This window comes from Chelmon rostratus, chromosome 7 (genome assembly GCF_017976325.1).
Source record: "Chelmon rostratus isolate fCheRos1 chromosome 7, fCheRos1.pri, whole genome shotgun sequence".
In the NCBI taxonomy this organism is placed as follows: Eukaryota; Metazoa; Chordata; class Actinopteri; order Chaetodontiformes; family Chaetodontidae; genus Chelmon; species Chelmon rostratus.
The window spans coordinates 13,068,276-13,082,922 of record NC_055664.1 but is presented as its reverse complement, the minus strand read 5'-3'; the positions used below and the strand labels follow the sequence as shown (position 1 = coordinate 13,082,922).

The following is a 14,647-nucleotide window of genomic DNA, read 5'->3' as shown; positions in this document are numbered from 1 at the left end:
ATCACATGGGACCTGTGGATTCAGCACTCACATCCTACAGCAAAAGACCGTCATATGTCTACGGTAGGACCCATGAAGGAAACCCTCCAAGAGAAAAGGTGATGTACTGTATGTAAAATCCTCTATGATCTGTGCATTTGTTATTTTTGCATGTAAACAGTGTTTTCAGATTAATTCCCCTTCAATGCAGTTTAAAGTGAAATTATGGGAGATGGAAAAGGAAATGGTAAGTGTAAAAAAAAAAGTGATGGAGGAGAGATAAAGAAAGAGTGTGTGCAGTGCTGAGCGCGGTTGTGTGTGGTAACCTACAGCAGGGTAATGTGAGCCTGCAGTCCCAGAGGGGACAGATCACCTGTAGAAACCCCCCACTCTTTTCTATCAAACGCCCCCATCCCCATAAGCCATAAGCCCTGCTCCCACGCGTTGCTGCCCCCCCACCTTTCCAAACACCTGCATTCACATACACAGAAGCTTCAAAATACCAAATTCACACGAAGTAAAGCCACACAGTCTCAAACACACACTCCTGCATGCAGAGCATTCGCAGTTATGCACACTCACACCATTCCAAGGAGTTGGCAGGCCTATTAATACCACACTTCAAGGACTAAGGGATTGGGCAACGAGCCATAAGATGCTATCTGGTGACTGATACACACTTGTGTTTCTCTTTCTGTCCTCGGGGTACTGCCTTTCACTCTGCCTGCCAAGCTGAAAGGTTAGAATGGTTACATTCCCACAGCAAGACTGAGTTGGCCTTTGCAGGGCTGTGGTCAACCTAACATGTTTATGCACTCATTTGAAAGGAGAAGGGGCAGTGCATGAGAACCGCATACTCTGAATAAAGAGTTGTACTGTGACTCTAACCAGAGTACTTCCACTTCCCTTGTTCCTTCTTTTTGTGAACTGTTTGTATTTCATTCATAAATTAGTCAAACAGAGAGAACATGTCATATGAAATGGTCTGCACGGCCAAAGAGAGAGGAAGTTAGGAATAAAATCTAAATTAATTTTGAACAGCTGGTATTAAATCATCGCGGACGGATGCAGCGCCCATATCGGCACTGTAGCTGATTTTAGCATCATGGAGCGTTACAGCTGTCTGCTCAAGTGAGACTGCATTATTAATAATAGTAAATCAGCACGTCAGCACCAAACCGGCACTTTCACCAGCTGAGGCGGGGTGTCTTTGAGCCGAGGTGACAGCAGGTGTTGTTGAGTTTGTGAATGAGGGAGTTCCAACTGCAGGACTGACTGAGGACATTTAAATCCCAAAACTCTGTCGCGACATAAATACGTCTTTAACTCAACTCTTCTCCTCAAATCCTGCCTTTATAGCTGAAGACCACAGCCGCAGGAAACAAAAAACATGGTGTTCGCTCATTGTAGTTGCTCAGCCAGTCGACCTCATATGGTACCTTTAACTCCACACATGTACTTTGTGTCATTGTGGCGGTAACAAAGGTGGCCGTGATGCAGAGTCGGGATTAGGAGAGTTAAGACTGTGGGGAGGGTTTGATCCCAGGCCAGCCAGGGCACATGTCCTTCCAAAGGCAGGGCTCTTAAGCATTAAACCATCAAAATGTTAGCAGGGGTTGGTAATTTGGGAACGGAAACCACACCATCGAGTCCATTCTGTTGGCATCCACATGCAAAAAGAATCACATGAATGTTGTGTCGGAGGAAACTGTGTGGCATAGATAATTAGAAAGCCCTGACTATTTTTGCTTGGCCTACAGCAGTGGAAATCAGCCTCTCTGGAGTGCAAAACAAACTCTCACACAGAGTACATGTCTTGTGGTAAGTTTGAGAATCTAGTTTAATAATCTGAATGAGAGGTCAGACCTCCACGTTCTAACGATGATTAAGCAATACAAATATGTGGAATCGATAGGGGATGTTTTGAAACACTGTGCACACGAGTATATTATGACTGAAGTTGGTCTAATCTTTGCCATCAGTGACATGCACATCTGAATTTCCCAAACCCTCCCAGACCTCCCATTTCCCGCTATCCACATAATGTTTTTAATACAGTTTGATTGCATATTTACTGTGTCCGGAGCCCACCTCTGAAGCCTACAAAGACTGTTTTCCATACAGTCACCATCAATTAACTAGTCGACATGAATGTTTATGCTATGCTCGCGCTATCCCGAATATTGGCAGGCTGATTTCCCCCTGCAGCTGGTTTGGTCAGAAAGCGGTTTGTGCATAGAAGTAGGATGGCCAGAAAATACACTCCATGTGCATTCATAATAACCAAAACGCTGAAATTATTTATCATCAACAGCCATAGATGCACATTTAAGTCTCATGCACTGTCAGCTTTATTTATATCTTTTAAGATGTATATATCTATGACATTAAATGTACCTTACATGTAGTTGCAAACACATTTAAAAGCTGCGGTCCCCTCTTCTATGCCTCCCACCCAAATGTCAGCTTTAATGGAAAAGCCTGCTTGATTATCAACTCAGTGGTTTTATGGCTTAAAGAGCAACTGTGGTCATTATCCACTCAGTGTGATGGTCATTAGTCTGTCAATTCCAACACGTTGTCTGCTCACCCCTGCTATTCACACTCCACTGTGAAAGTAAACAGAGGGGACGGAGTGTGCTGGTGGCTCTGGCTGATGTGCTGCTGCAACCCCCCACCTCACACGCCTTCCTCTCTCTGCTCACTTTCTGTATCTACTGTTAACATTAATTGACAGGATTAATTGACTTAATAAAGCTCTGCTGCTGTGACGCCAAAAAACAAACAAACAAACAGACAAAAAAGCATGACGGAACTTTTTTGTCCTTTGCTCTTGGCTCAAATGAACCCGAGTCCTTGAAACTGAGCTTTGGTTTGGTTCCAAGTTTTCTCCATTCCATGTTCCCGTCCATTCACTCACTTCTTTCTCTCTCTCTCTCTCTCACACACACACACACACACACACACACACACACACACACACACACACACACCACGCCCCTGATAACCATCAGCTCCAGGGCACACTCTATTGTTTCAGCTCAGTGCTAATTACTTCAGGTCTTGACCCCAGATTCAGCCAAAGAGCAGCAGAGGGGGATGGTATGCGGATGTCTTTGTGTGTGTGTGTGTGTGTGTGTGCGCGCATGAGCAGAGAGAAGTGTGTGTTGGGGTACTGAAGGTTCAGGGTGGTGTGGGCTGGGTGGAGAGGTCATTGCTGCTGCCAATCAATTGTCACACTCGATGGCCTTAAACAGCAGAGTATAATCCGGGAGGGGAAACACAGCAGCACTATGAGAGCGGCCAACCAGACAGCTGTTTCCATGTTTTAACATCTCTCAACAACAGCAACTCCCTAGAAATACCCGAGAGAGACAAGCCAGGCTAAGAATTAAGACCCAAGGTTGTTGTTGGCTCCTCCTGTCACGTTCATAAACAATGCTGACGTGCGGTTGAACTCCGGACATCTCTTGTGGCAGCTACATTAAAATAAAGCATCACTCTTACGACACATGTCTGTTGGTCTGAAAGTGAAAGGCAGTGGTGGAATGTAACTAAGTATGTTAACTCAAGTATTTCCATTTAATGCAGGTTTATGCTTCTACTCCGCTGCATCTCCAAAGAAGATATTGTACTTTTTAGCCCACTACATTTGTCTGACAGCTTAAGTTAGTGTTGATTTTTAATGTGAATGTGTCTGAAAAACCGAAGGATGAACTGCTTCTTTATGGGTTAGGGGTTATTCTGCTACTTCTTCGGCTAGATAACCTGGAAATGCATCATCACAGAGTTGAAAACAGGCTGTTTTTCTAAACTCACGGTTGTCACAGGACGGCGATGCAACAGTCATGATGGTCTTATAGAACATGATGCATTGCTGTAGATCTAATTACCCAACAGTATATAAGGTCGATAAAATGAGCTCAACCTTAAACATCTACAGAATTAAAATGCAACACACACATTAATGCAGCCGTAATATTAATTCAAAAACATCATATATGCTAGTTTATTGTGCATTTTACCGTACAATGAGTACTTTTACTTTTCATACTCTAACTACAGTTTGCTTATAATACTTACAGGCTTTTGCTTAAGTAAGGAAATGCAGGACTTTTACTTGTAGTGAAGTATTTTCACAGAGTGAAAAGTACTTTTACTTAGACAAAGGATCTGAATACTTGGTCCACCTCTGAGAACAGGGGTTCCCGTGTTTGTAAATTTTAGGGCTTTGGAGCTCTTAAGTTGAGTTGATTACACCTGGCAGATGCATAAATAGTCTCAGGGTTGTGCAAATCACTTGGAAGAAGACGCAGAGTATTTGTTGAGTTTTGCTCCTCCCAAAATATTTGCAACAAATCCAAGCACTTTCTCTCCCAAGTCCACTTTTACAACTCAGAAAAGCCAAAACAACAGTCTTCACTGCTAGTTTCATGCTGTAAAAGAGAAGTCTTCTCCCAGGGTGCCACGAGCAAACAAAACCTGTCCAGTATGTGCATTCATTGCAATGCAAAACAGATTTCCAATGCTTCAGCATCACTTAAGGCCCTACTTTCAATTACAATGTCATGAGCACTTAGAGCTGATGGGCCTTTAGAGAAGGAGAGTGTGGTGAACCTGTGGTGAAGTTCCAGACAGGCTTAAAAGACCATTAGGGACTTTAAATATAAAATAAAAAACTTACACACACACACACCGAAAAATCTACTTTTCAGATGCTTATTTTCTAAAAATACAGCCAATAAAAGCATATGTAAACCACATCAGCCAGTATAAATACAGGTTCTGGATATTGTCAGAATTAGTAGGAGAATGCTCTCTGATTTCCTTTGCAGGAGGAGAGGAGAGGAGAGGAGAGGAGAGGAGAGGAGAGGAGAGGAGGCAACACAGTGAGGAAAGAACAGAACAGGATGGAGGAGAAAATGAAACGAGGAGAGTGGGCAAGAGAAAATGCTGAAGGAAAGGATCGAAGAGAGGAGGAGATGGGATACGAGCACAGGGGAGGAGATGAGGCTCGCTCTTCTATTTTTCTCTCGGATCCCGCCCTCCCGGTCAGGGGTTGGTCAGGGAAACCCAACTCCCGCGCACGGATTGGTCGGCTCTCCTCTGGACGGGCAAAACAGTCTCTCCTAGCAGACACAATAAAGTTTAGAGCTGGACGCTTGCAGGCAGTAGGCGCAAAACCAGCCCGCTCAGTGTCGACGCTGCGCCGCGCTGCGCTTCTCGCACGGACTTATTAACGGGGAGCAACGCAAGGAGGACTGTGGGATTTATCTACATGCAGATGCGCGTATTGTTTTAACTGAAAACACTTTTGATAACGCACAGATCTCGCAATGTATCTCTGCAGCGTTCTGGATATTTTAATCTACTGAATGATTCGGAGTTGGATTTTATAGCTTCCAAAACGCACGGACTCCACGCGCTCCACTCCCGCTGGACTATAAACACGCGCTGCGGTTTCCAGGGCGACCGAAGCTAACGTTGAGAGGAGGACATCACCAGTGCCAGCGCTCACTGAGGGCAGCGGCTCGGCGTCGCGGTGACCATGCCCGGGATGGTGGTGTCGCTCGGCGGGGCAGCCCTGCTCCTCCTGTCCGGGCTGGTCGGTCCGCTCTGCGTGGTGCGGGCGTTCGGCGACGAGGTGGAGGAAATGACCTGCGACCCGATCCGGATCAGCATGTGCCAGGGTCTGGGTTACAACGTCACCAAGATGCCCAATCTGGTCGGCAACGTGCTGCAGTCGGACGCCGAGCTGCAGCTGACCACGTTCACACCGCTCATTCAGTACGGCTGCTCCAGTCAACTCAAGGTAAATGAGTCAGTGGGCTGCCGGGAGGCGCGCTCAATGCGCACTGATGCCAGATAGGATAGACGGTGGGTTACTGGAAGCGCGCACTGAAGCTGGGACATGAACAAATTTAGGATCACTGATCCTGGACATGTCTGGGTCAAGATAGTCTGCTATATTTATTGTGTGTGTGTGTGTGTGTGTGTGTGTGTGTGTGTGTGTGGCATAGTTTCGGGGTTATTTCATAACAGTTAAGTGTGTTCGTCCAATTGGGAAAAAGCTGATTTTGGGGTCAGTGCTTAAGGTTAAGGTTATGCATAGTTGTTATGTTTATGGCAAGTCTCTAGGAAATTTATGGAAGTCAATGTAATGTCCCCAAAAGTGACCTAAGTAGTGTGTGTGTGTGTGTGTGTGTGTGTGTGTGTGTGTGTGTGTGTGCAGAGAAAGGGGAACACAGTGTGGTCCCAGAGCACATGACAGGGAGCTAGGGAGCTACAAGCAATAGCTGACTATTCAGTGAACTGTTCAGACTGATGGTGCCAGTGATAATGAGGGGCATAATATAGGTTGACCCCCGCCGAGTTAAAATAAGCGGAGGGGTCCCTGCCTGCCTTCCTTCCTGTTGTGCCAGGCTGTCATGCGAATTTCAATGAAAATGCCCCCTCTGTCTGTTGACATTCTGAGTTCATGCCCTGCACAGCAACAGCTGAGTCTTCAGTGCCATATACTGTACTCTCCTCTGCCTGACAATGGTGCCCTCAGTGTCCTAAGACAAATGCAGCTTGTTTGCCTCATGCACCATGTAAGAAAAAAAAATCACATTGGTCCCATTCCAAGTTCCTGAGATTTTATTTTAGATTAAAAGTTGGCGCATATTCTTCTTTATTTAGAGATCTCTCACACAGCTGATTATACCTACACATCTGCGTGTATAACAAGCAGTTTCCCCACAAGATATCCACATGATATTTTGCATCATTACTCTTGGGAAGTTGTTTGCAGGCCTCCTCTCAGGTCTTCTTTTGTAGTGATTTTGTTGAGTACAGGTGTTATTTTGAGATGCTAAATGATCTGATGTTTGAGATACTTGTGTGCATGTGTGTGAGACAGCCAGACAGAACAAGGAGCAACTGCAGCATAAAACCAAATTGCCCCCCCGCCATCCCACCCCCATCTGAAAACTGGCCTGTAAGATTAGCTGACACCCCCCTTCCCTCTACCTCTCTCTGTCACACACACACAGTAAAGAGGGAGGAAAGGGGAAAGGGAAACCCTATCCCCCAGCATTTGCTCTAATGGGAGGCTTCCTGACTAGTAACCGGAGCAGCTTTTAGCAGTGAAGTGACAGCACTCAGATTACCAACAGTCGGGGAAAACACCCAGAACGTGTTACATTACTGTCGCCGGTGGAGTAAGTTACTGTGGGAAATATCAGAAACTGTACTGCATCTAATTGAATATTGCACTCTCTCCTTTAAACGCCCTCTGGATAAACACAGTCCTGTCTTGTCTCATCTGCATCTTCCTCTAATGTTATAAACTCTGTTGAATCATGTGCAAACAGACAAACAGAAACTCCACTCACACTCACACACAGGGCAACTGTTTTTAAACTCATCTAATCGAACAGCAAATCACTCGACTCCCAATACATGTGGTTCAGTTTGGGAACAAAGATTCCCTATCTGTGGAGGCAAACTTAAACTGTCCTCAGATCAGCCAGTCTGCTCCATTAGCTTCGCTACATCCCAGATACTGATCAGAGGACAGTGTAACAAACTGGGTTGAAAGGGAGTTCCCTTTGACTCAGAGTCTGACATCCCGTACTTCCCATGCACGCAGTGAGTAACACAGTAAGGAGTTATTGTATCATGGTTGAGACTGATAATCAATAGACGAGACTGTTTCTGTGCTACTGTACAAACATACATTCTATGTCTTTAATTCTTACACAATTTGTTAATCGTGGTAGTAATTTTCATAGAGCAGCATCAACATGGTGCACAGGCGCACAATTGTATTTTTGCCTCGCAAATAAATTCTCACAGAAAGTAAGAGTTGTATAATGTTTCTGTGTGTGTTTCCCAACCACGACACCCTTCTTGGATTCATGTTTTATTTGGACTCTGTTCAAGGCCTGATTTCAAGCTGGGTTTTCTCTATCACTGGATCAAAAGCTCCAAACATTTTGTTCTTATCAGGGGCCCATTGAATATTTTGGTATTTTTGAAATGAACAATGGCTGTAAACCCCCCGCTCTAACACGCAGCCATCACCTTGTCCAGTCTCACAGGGCGCATGTTTGTTTCCTTTACCCGAAGGTAGTCGAGTGAACAATTTTACACCTCGGCTTCAAACAGATTTCATCGTAAAGGTGTGAAATCACATAAAATTGCAACCTTTGTTACTCCAGAGTTCTTCTTCCCCCACATCACCTCAAATGTGACTTCAGACTGTTCTCTATCTTTGTAACCCCGACTTAGATATCTATTTCAAAACCACTGCTGTGGGACAGACAAAGCTTGGCCTTGGATGACGGGGGATTATGGTGCATTACAGGGGCACATGCCCTCAGTGTTGTTAACTTCACAGATTGTTTTTAAAGAAGCAGAGTTGTATGTGTAACCTTGAAAGCAGGTTAGTGTTGGCGGTGGTGTTTGGACTCAAGTCCTGAAGTTTCTTATTAGGAGTGAAAATAGAGACCCGCCGCTAGAAGAGGTGATGCAACGTATTGAAAGTAATGACGGAGAGAGCAGCAGGATGGTGAGTGGTGTATGCGAGTAGATGGAGGATCAGCTGTAATCCTGTTGAAATATATAGACAGATTGGCCCACAGGGTAGTCACTGCACTGTTTCTGCTTCTTGAACAAGCACTAAAACATCGACACGAGTTACTTACTGCTTCACAGTTTGCTTTAACAGGAACAAAGCAATGCACTGAAATAAGACAAAACATTGAATAACTCTACAGTCTGAAAGTTGAAGTTGTTTTAGTATGCTGTCACTTTTTGCTCCTTGATATGTTTGTTTTCTCCTTTTCTTATTTGAACACATACCCACATTATTAGACACACGTGCAGTATCATCAGTCATCGCTCATTTCATGACGTGTGTGTCATTTCTTTGTGTTTGAACCTGCTCTGGAGTCACTCTGTACTGAATGCTATGAAATCTCACTGCAGAATGTATACTTAGTTTTGTAAAACAGAGCAAAACTTTCAACTTGTAATCCTGTATCTCTATTTTCCTCCAGTTCTTCCTGTGCTCTGTCTATGTGCCAATGTGCACAGACAAGGTTCCCATCCCCATTGGGCCGTGTGGTAGCATGTGTCTTTCCGTCAAGAGAAAATGCCTCCCAGTGCTCCATGAGTTTGGCTTCATATGGCCTGAGGTGAGTCACATCATCACACAGACATCCTGCACATATCAACTTAAGAATGTGGTTGAGTGATGTGGAAAATAGGAAATAAGAAGTTCTGAGATGAAATGCTTTCTTTTAGGACAAAATAAACAAATAAACAGAACGTATGCAAAATAGTAAAAAAGAAAAAATGAACCAAAGCCTTAATAAGTAACCAAAACTTCATTTCCCATCACATCTCGACTTCAGGTGCTCAACTGCAGCCTCTTCCCACCTCAAAACGACCACAACCACATGTGTATGGAGGGTCCGGTGGAAGAGCTGCCCTACCAGCCCGTCCGCCACCCTCACCACCAGGAGGAATGTCAGGCGCTGGGGTCCGCACCCGACCAGTATACCTGGTTGAAGCAGACCGAGAGCTGCACTCTCCAGTGTGGCTACGACAGCGGGCTCTACCGGCGAGGGGCCAAAGTCTTCACGGACGCGTGGATGGCGGTGTGGGCCGTGCTGTGCTTCCTGTCCACCACGCTGACGGTCTTGACCTTTCTGTTGGATTCACAGCGCTTCTCCTACCCCGAAAGGCCCATCATCTTCCTCTCTATGTGCTGTAATCTGTACAGTGTTGCCTACCTGGTAAGTGGAGGACTCAGTGTAATATTGTCACATTATCACTATTTTGTGCTTATTATTATGTTGTATATTGGAATTTTCTAAGCTATGAAGATATAGAGATTTATTCTCTTTTGGGACTTGGGTTAATAAATGTTTTCTTTTTTTTCTGTCCACTGTCACTTTCCGTCCTTTCCTGCAGGTGCGGTTAACTCTCGGCAGGGAGCGCGTTTCCTGCGACCTGGATGCAGCAGCAGTACCAATTCTAGTGCAAGAAGGGTTAAAGAGCACCGGCTGTGCCATAGTCTTCCTCCTGCTCTATTTCTTTGGAATGGCTTCCTCACTCTGGTTAGTATAAACAAACTCAGGCGCGCACACACACACACACACACATTTTTTAAAACCATATCAATCCTTCATCTCTTTGTCCCATTGTCACCAATTGTTGTGAATGGACTTTTGGGGGAACACGAGACTTGCATCCTGTTTTCTTTAAAGCCTTAACTATCCTGTCTCATAACCTCTGTGCTACATGGATTAATTTCCACATACAAAGGCAGCCTTTGTAAAAAAAAAAAAAAAAATAAAAAGAAAAAAGAAAAGAAAAGAAAAAAGCCACTTTTTGAGTGTGCTGCACCACAGTTGCAGTGGAAACACACTGCTGCCACAGCACTTTTTCTTCCTTTTTACTTTGCCCTCGTTTTCCTGTTTATCTTCACTCGTCCCTTTAGGAGCGGCGGCTGATATGAACAGCCCAAGGACCCCGCTCTCTCCTCACGCATTACTCTCTGGTGTCACGATGAGCACTACATGTGTCTGCCTGATTTGTTTGTATTTTTATGGTAAAAGTTGTTGCCCTGCTCTCTCTCAGGTGGGTGATCCTGACCCTCACTTGGTTCTTGGCTGCTGGACTGAAGTGGGGTCACGAGGCTATTGAAATGCACAGCTCCTACTTCCACATAGCAGCCTGGGCCATCCCAGCCGTAAAGACCATCGTCATCCTCATAATGAGGCTGGTGGATGCGGACGACCTGACGGGGCTCTGCTATGTTGGCAACCAGCAGCAGGAGGCCCTCACAGGCTTTGTGGTGGCACCACTGGCCACATACCTTCTGATAGGTAACTACAATACGATAGTACCATCAGCTTATATTTATATACTCAGACCCCACTTTTATTCTTCAACACGTAAGATCATCGTGTTTTCTTTATGACCTTTGTTTTCCTTTTTGCACATCAGGCACTCTGTTCATCTGTGCTGGCCTAGTAGCTCTTTTCAAGATCCGTTCCAATCTGCAGAAGGACGGCGCCAAAACAGACAAACTGGAGCGTTTAATGGTGAAGATCGGAGTGTTTTCTGTTCTCTACACTGTTCCGGCGTCCACGGTCATCGGCTGTTATCTCTACCAGCTCTCTCACTGGGGGGAGTTCAGGGCCAGCCCGCGGGACTCCTACGTGGCATCGGAGATGCTTCGAATCTTCATGTCACTGCTTGTAGGCATCACATCGGGCATGTGGATCTGGTCAGCAAAAACCCTCCACACCTGGCAGCGCTGCTCCGCCCGCCTGCTCAGGGACAGCAGGGCGAGCCGGGGGGTCAAGAGGGCACCGGGCGAGGGCTGGATCAAACCGGGGAAAGGCAACGAGACAGTGGTGTGAGGAGAAGTGATGGGAATGGACTTCTACCTGCTTCCCTCTCACTAACAGAAACACAAACGAAAGATGGAGAGGACAGAAAAAAGAGAGGGAGGTGAACGATGTGAGGCAGGGACGCAGCAGGAGTTTCTCAAGGACGTCACTGGATGTAAATGGCTCACTGAGAGTCTGTAAGCATGCCTCACCCCTCCCTAACTGACCCCGCACCTCTTACAGAGGAGACAAGTGGAGGTTTGGGTCGTACACAAGTAGCAACAGCAGCCTCTCTACCTCTGTTAGACTTCCTTTGCCCAGAGAAATAGAGAAAGCAAAAAATGAAGGAGAAAGAGAGACTGGAAAGGCAGGACAGACGCATCGATATGCAGACCAGACATGCCGATAAGCTGTGTAGCACCACGTCTACCTCTCTGTCTCTCTTTCGTCCCCAGAGCCCTCAGCAGAAGAGACTGAACCTGCTGGATACAATAAACCTTCTACCGTTGTGTCTTTTTAGGGTCTTTTTGAAGTTTTGAATCTTACACTGGACGGTCCTGGTGCAGACATGATGCAGGTTGACGTTTCCCAAAAGCATCTGAAAGCTTCAGTCCCTGTGGGTTTGTACGCCCACACGGGAGAATGAAAAATCAATGAAATGCCAGACCAAGAGTAATTAAAATCCGATGAAGACATATCAAATATGGCCTTAAATCTGTGACGTGTTTACATTTGAACAACATTATTATACACTTTTTTTTTGTTAATTATCACCTTTTGTACAATATAATAGAGCAAGTGATTTTGTTGCTCGACGTTTTTTGGGAAACCAGCTCTAAGCTGTAATAATGCACTATAATTATATACAATATGTGAAGTGTTTGTGCTTGTCACAAGTGCATTACCAGGGATGGCAAAGCAAAACAAAGCATCACACAGTATATTAATATGCAGAGAGCCTTAAACAGGGAGAGTTTGGTCAATTTTCAGTATGAACGCTGCAGAGAAAAATGGTTTATTGCTCACTTTTCTTGCAAACATTGTGAAGGCAAGGGCAAACGGAGAAACATAATGAGAGTTTATTTTTATAATACTTCTTGTACATTAAGGTAAAGCCTGTGGTAACGATGAAGTTAAACTGCAATGAATCCTGGGAGTGCCATGGCTATGCTTTTATTGACCCACACATGTGGAAGCGGCAAGGCGTCTGGGAAATGTAGGCCTGTGTGTGTTTTACCTCAGTAGTCTATGAGGAGCTCAGCGATCTTCCAATGATGTGTGTAGTCTTCTTGGAAACCCCGTACTGTATATGCTCTCGAGTTACCATGAAATCCAGGAAATTAAATTATTCCCTCTGCCCTCTTTTCCAAACATTGGACCCCAGGCAGAATCAAGAATTAGAGGTTATTAGACAATCACTCGCCAAAAGACACACTATGCAGTAACAGACACGTGTACGTGGATGCAGGTATACACATACTCAGAGGAATCAGTTCCCACGAATCTCATACAACGGCTTGTGTACGAACGAGTCACGAGCACCGTGTTTGCACGTGTCTCAGTTTCTTCTTCAGGTCGATGAAGCCATCACAGAAGCACAATAAAACAGGCGCTATTAATTGTCGAGTCTGTTCTGCCCGCGTATCTGCCTGCCTGACGCTCTCATTGGCCCGCTGCCTGCCTGCTTCTCTTTAACCTTGTCTGCTGCATCATGGCTCATTTCCCAGACAATCAGCCTGTCCCTGGAAAAGATTATTGTACACTGCATTTCAGAATTTCTTGGAAGATAGAAGCAAGATTTCTATTTGTCGTCTCCAGCGGTGCATTTTGTTGTGGGATAATCTCTCAGTATCTGCTTATAGAATGCACTATAAGCTTTAATTCAGTTACTCCTGGTCCACCGTGTCTTCCTGCTGCATTCGCCAAATTCTGCAACTCCTCCCGTGCACCGTAAGTTTGCCTGACAATCTATTGAGCAAAGCTCTTGCATTTCGGTGAGTCTTTGAATGTATAAAAACGTGGGGTGTGTGTCACATTACGCCTTCTACATTTAAGCAAAGGACATTTAGTTGTGGGCAGTTTAAATGCGTAAGGGCGGGAGTCATTTGAAACCAGATCGTGCCCCACACAGCCTGTCGCAGGTGATTTTGACTTCATGTTTGGAACGAGGCAGAGAATCATTTTTACAACGTGGGCTGTCCTCTCCCCAAAAAATGTTAAATGTAACACCGCCCTTATTGCATTCAATACTTTTGGCGGTTCTGGTGAAACCCAGGACCCCGAAAAACCAGTGCTTCTCAAGCCAGCATACCATGGCATACTTATTACATTTCCAAAGTCAAACAAACATTACATTGAGTTAAAGCGAATTAAATTAACCTCTGACCACCTCCCCTCTGAGCTAATGCAGTTTCCCTCTTAAACTGTCTTAATGTCTGTGTTGGCCGTCTACTCTCGTATGACCACACTGAGCTTCAGGTGACATTTCCAAACAGTCACTGAATAGTTGTGCCTCGAAATATTGTGCATGTGTGCCACGGCCTAATGAAGATTGAGAACCACTGGTAATACAGATTTGTAAACGCTTTTGAGAAGCCCAGATATGAATCAGTGCTGGGGTCAGATCACCAGCGCTGATCGTAGCCTTTAAAGAGTCTTTAGGCTGTTCCTCTGTGTAGAAATCGTGTTGTCTTGATGATGTCATTGATGTATTATAAAGAAACTGCTAATTTATCCTTGTAAAAAAAAAAGTGACAAAAAATTTTAAAACTTGTTTGTTATTTAAAAACACTTTTGTATCAGAAGAAGATGATGAATAAAAACTTTTTGGTTTCCAACACTGTGATGCCATTTTAAACTGCGTTTATGCATGTTTGTGTATGTGCGTGTGTTCCTCAAGTAAGTGCAACAGAAATAGGACTGCAGCTAATTAATTATTGCTGATTAAACTGCTGATTTTTTTCAGGAAAAACTCATCAATTTTGCTCTATAAAATGTCGAAATATAGTGAAAAATGCCTGTTCCAGTGTCCTAAAGCCCAGTAATATCTTAATGTCTTGTTTTTTTTTTAAAAAAAAGAAAGAAAATCAGGAAATTGTCACATTTGTTTGGTGTATTTGCTTATAAAATGATTAATCAGTTATCACAATAGATGCTGATTAACTCCCTGTCGATTGACTAATTGATGAATCCGCTATGAATAAACATCTAGCCAGTGTCATAGAATCAGAGCAGAAATCAAAGATGCAGACTTAATGAGTAATCCTGCTTCAGCCGTT

The 14,647-nt window shown here is 44.6% G+C and overlaps 1 protein-coding gene across 1 annotated transcript; it reads left to right on the top strand.

The window, feature by feature from the left end:
• The first annotated feature begins 5,228 nt into the window (after positions 1-5,228).
• Positions 5,229-14,168, top strand: fzd4 (frizzled class receptor 4). Its single transcript, XM_041940232.1, has 6 exons — positions 5,229-5,791; positions 9,024-9,161; positions 9,381-9,764; positions 9,943-10,088; positions 10,612-10,859; positions 10,981-14,168. Exons 1-6 carry the CDS (start codon positions 5,528-5,530, stop codon positions 11,397-11,399), a joined length of 1,599 nt encoding a protein of 532 aa, XP_041796166.1. The 5' UTR covers positions 5,229-5,527; the 3' UTR covers positions 11,400-14,168.
• The last annotated feature ends 479 nt before the right edge of the window (positions 14,169-14,647 follow it).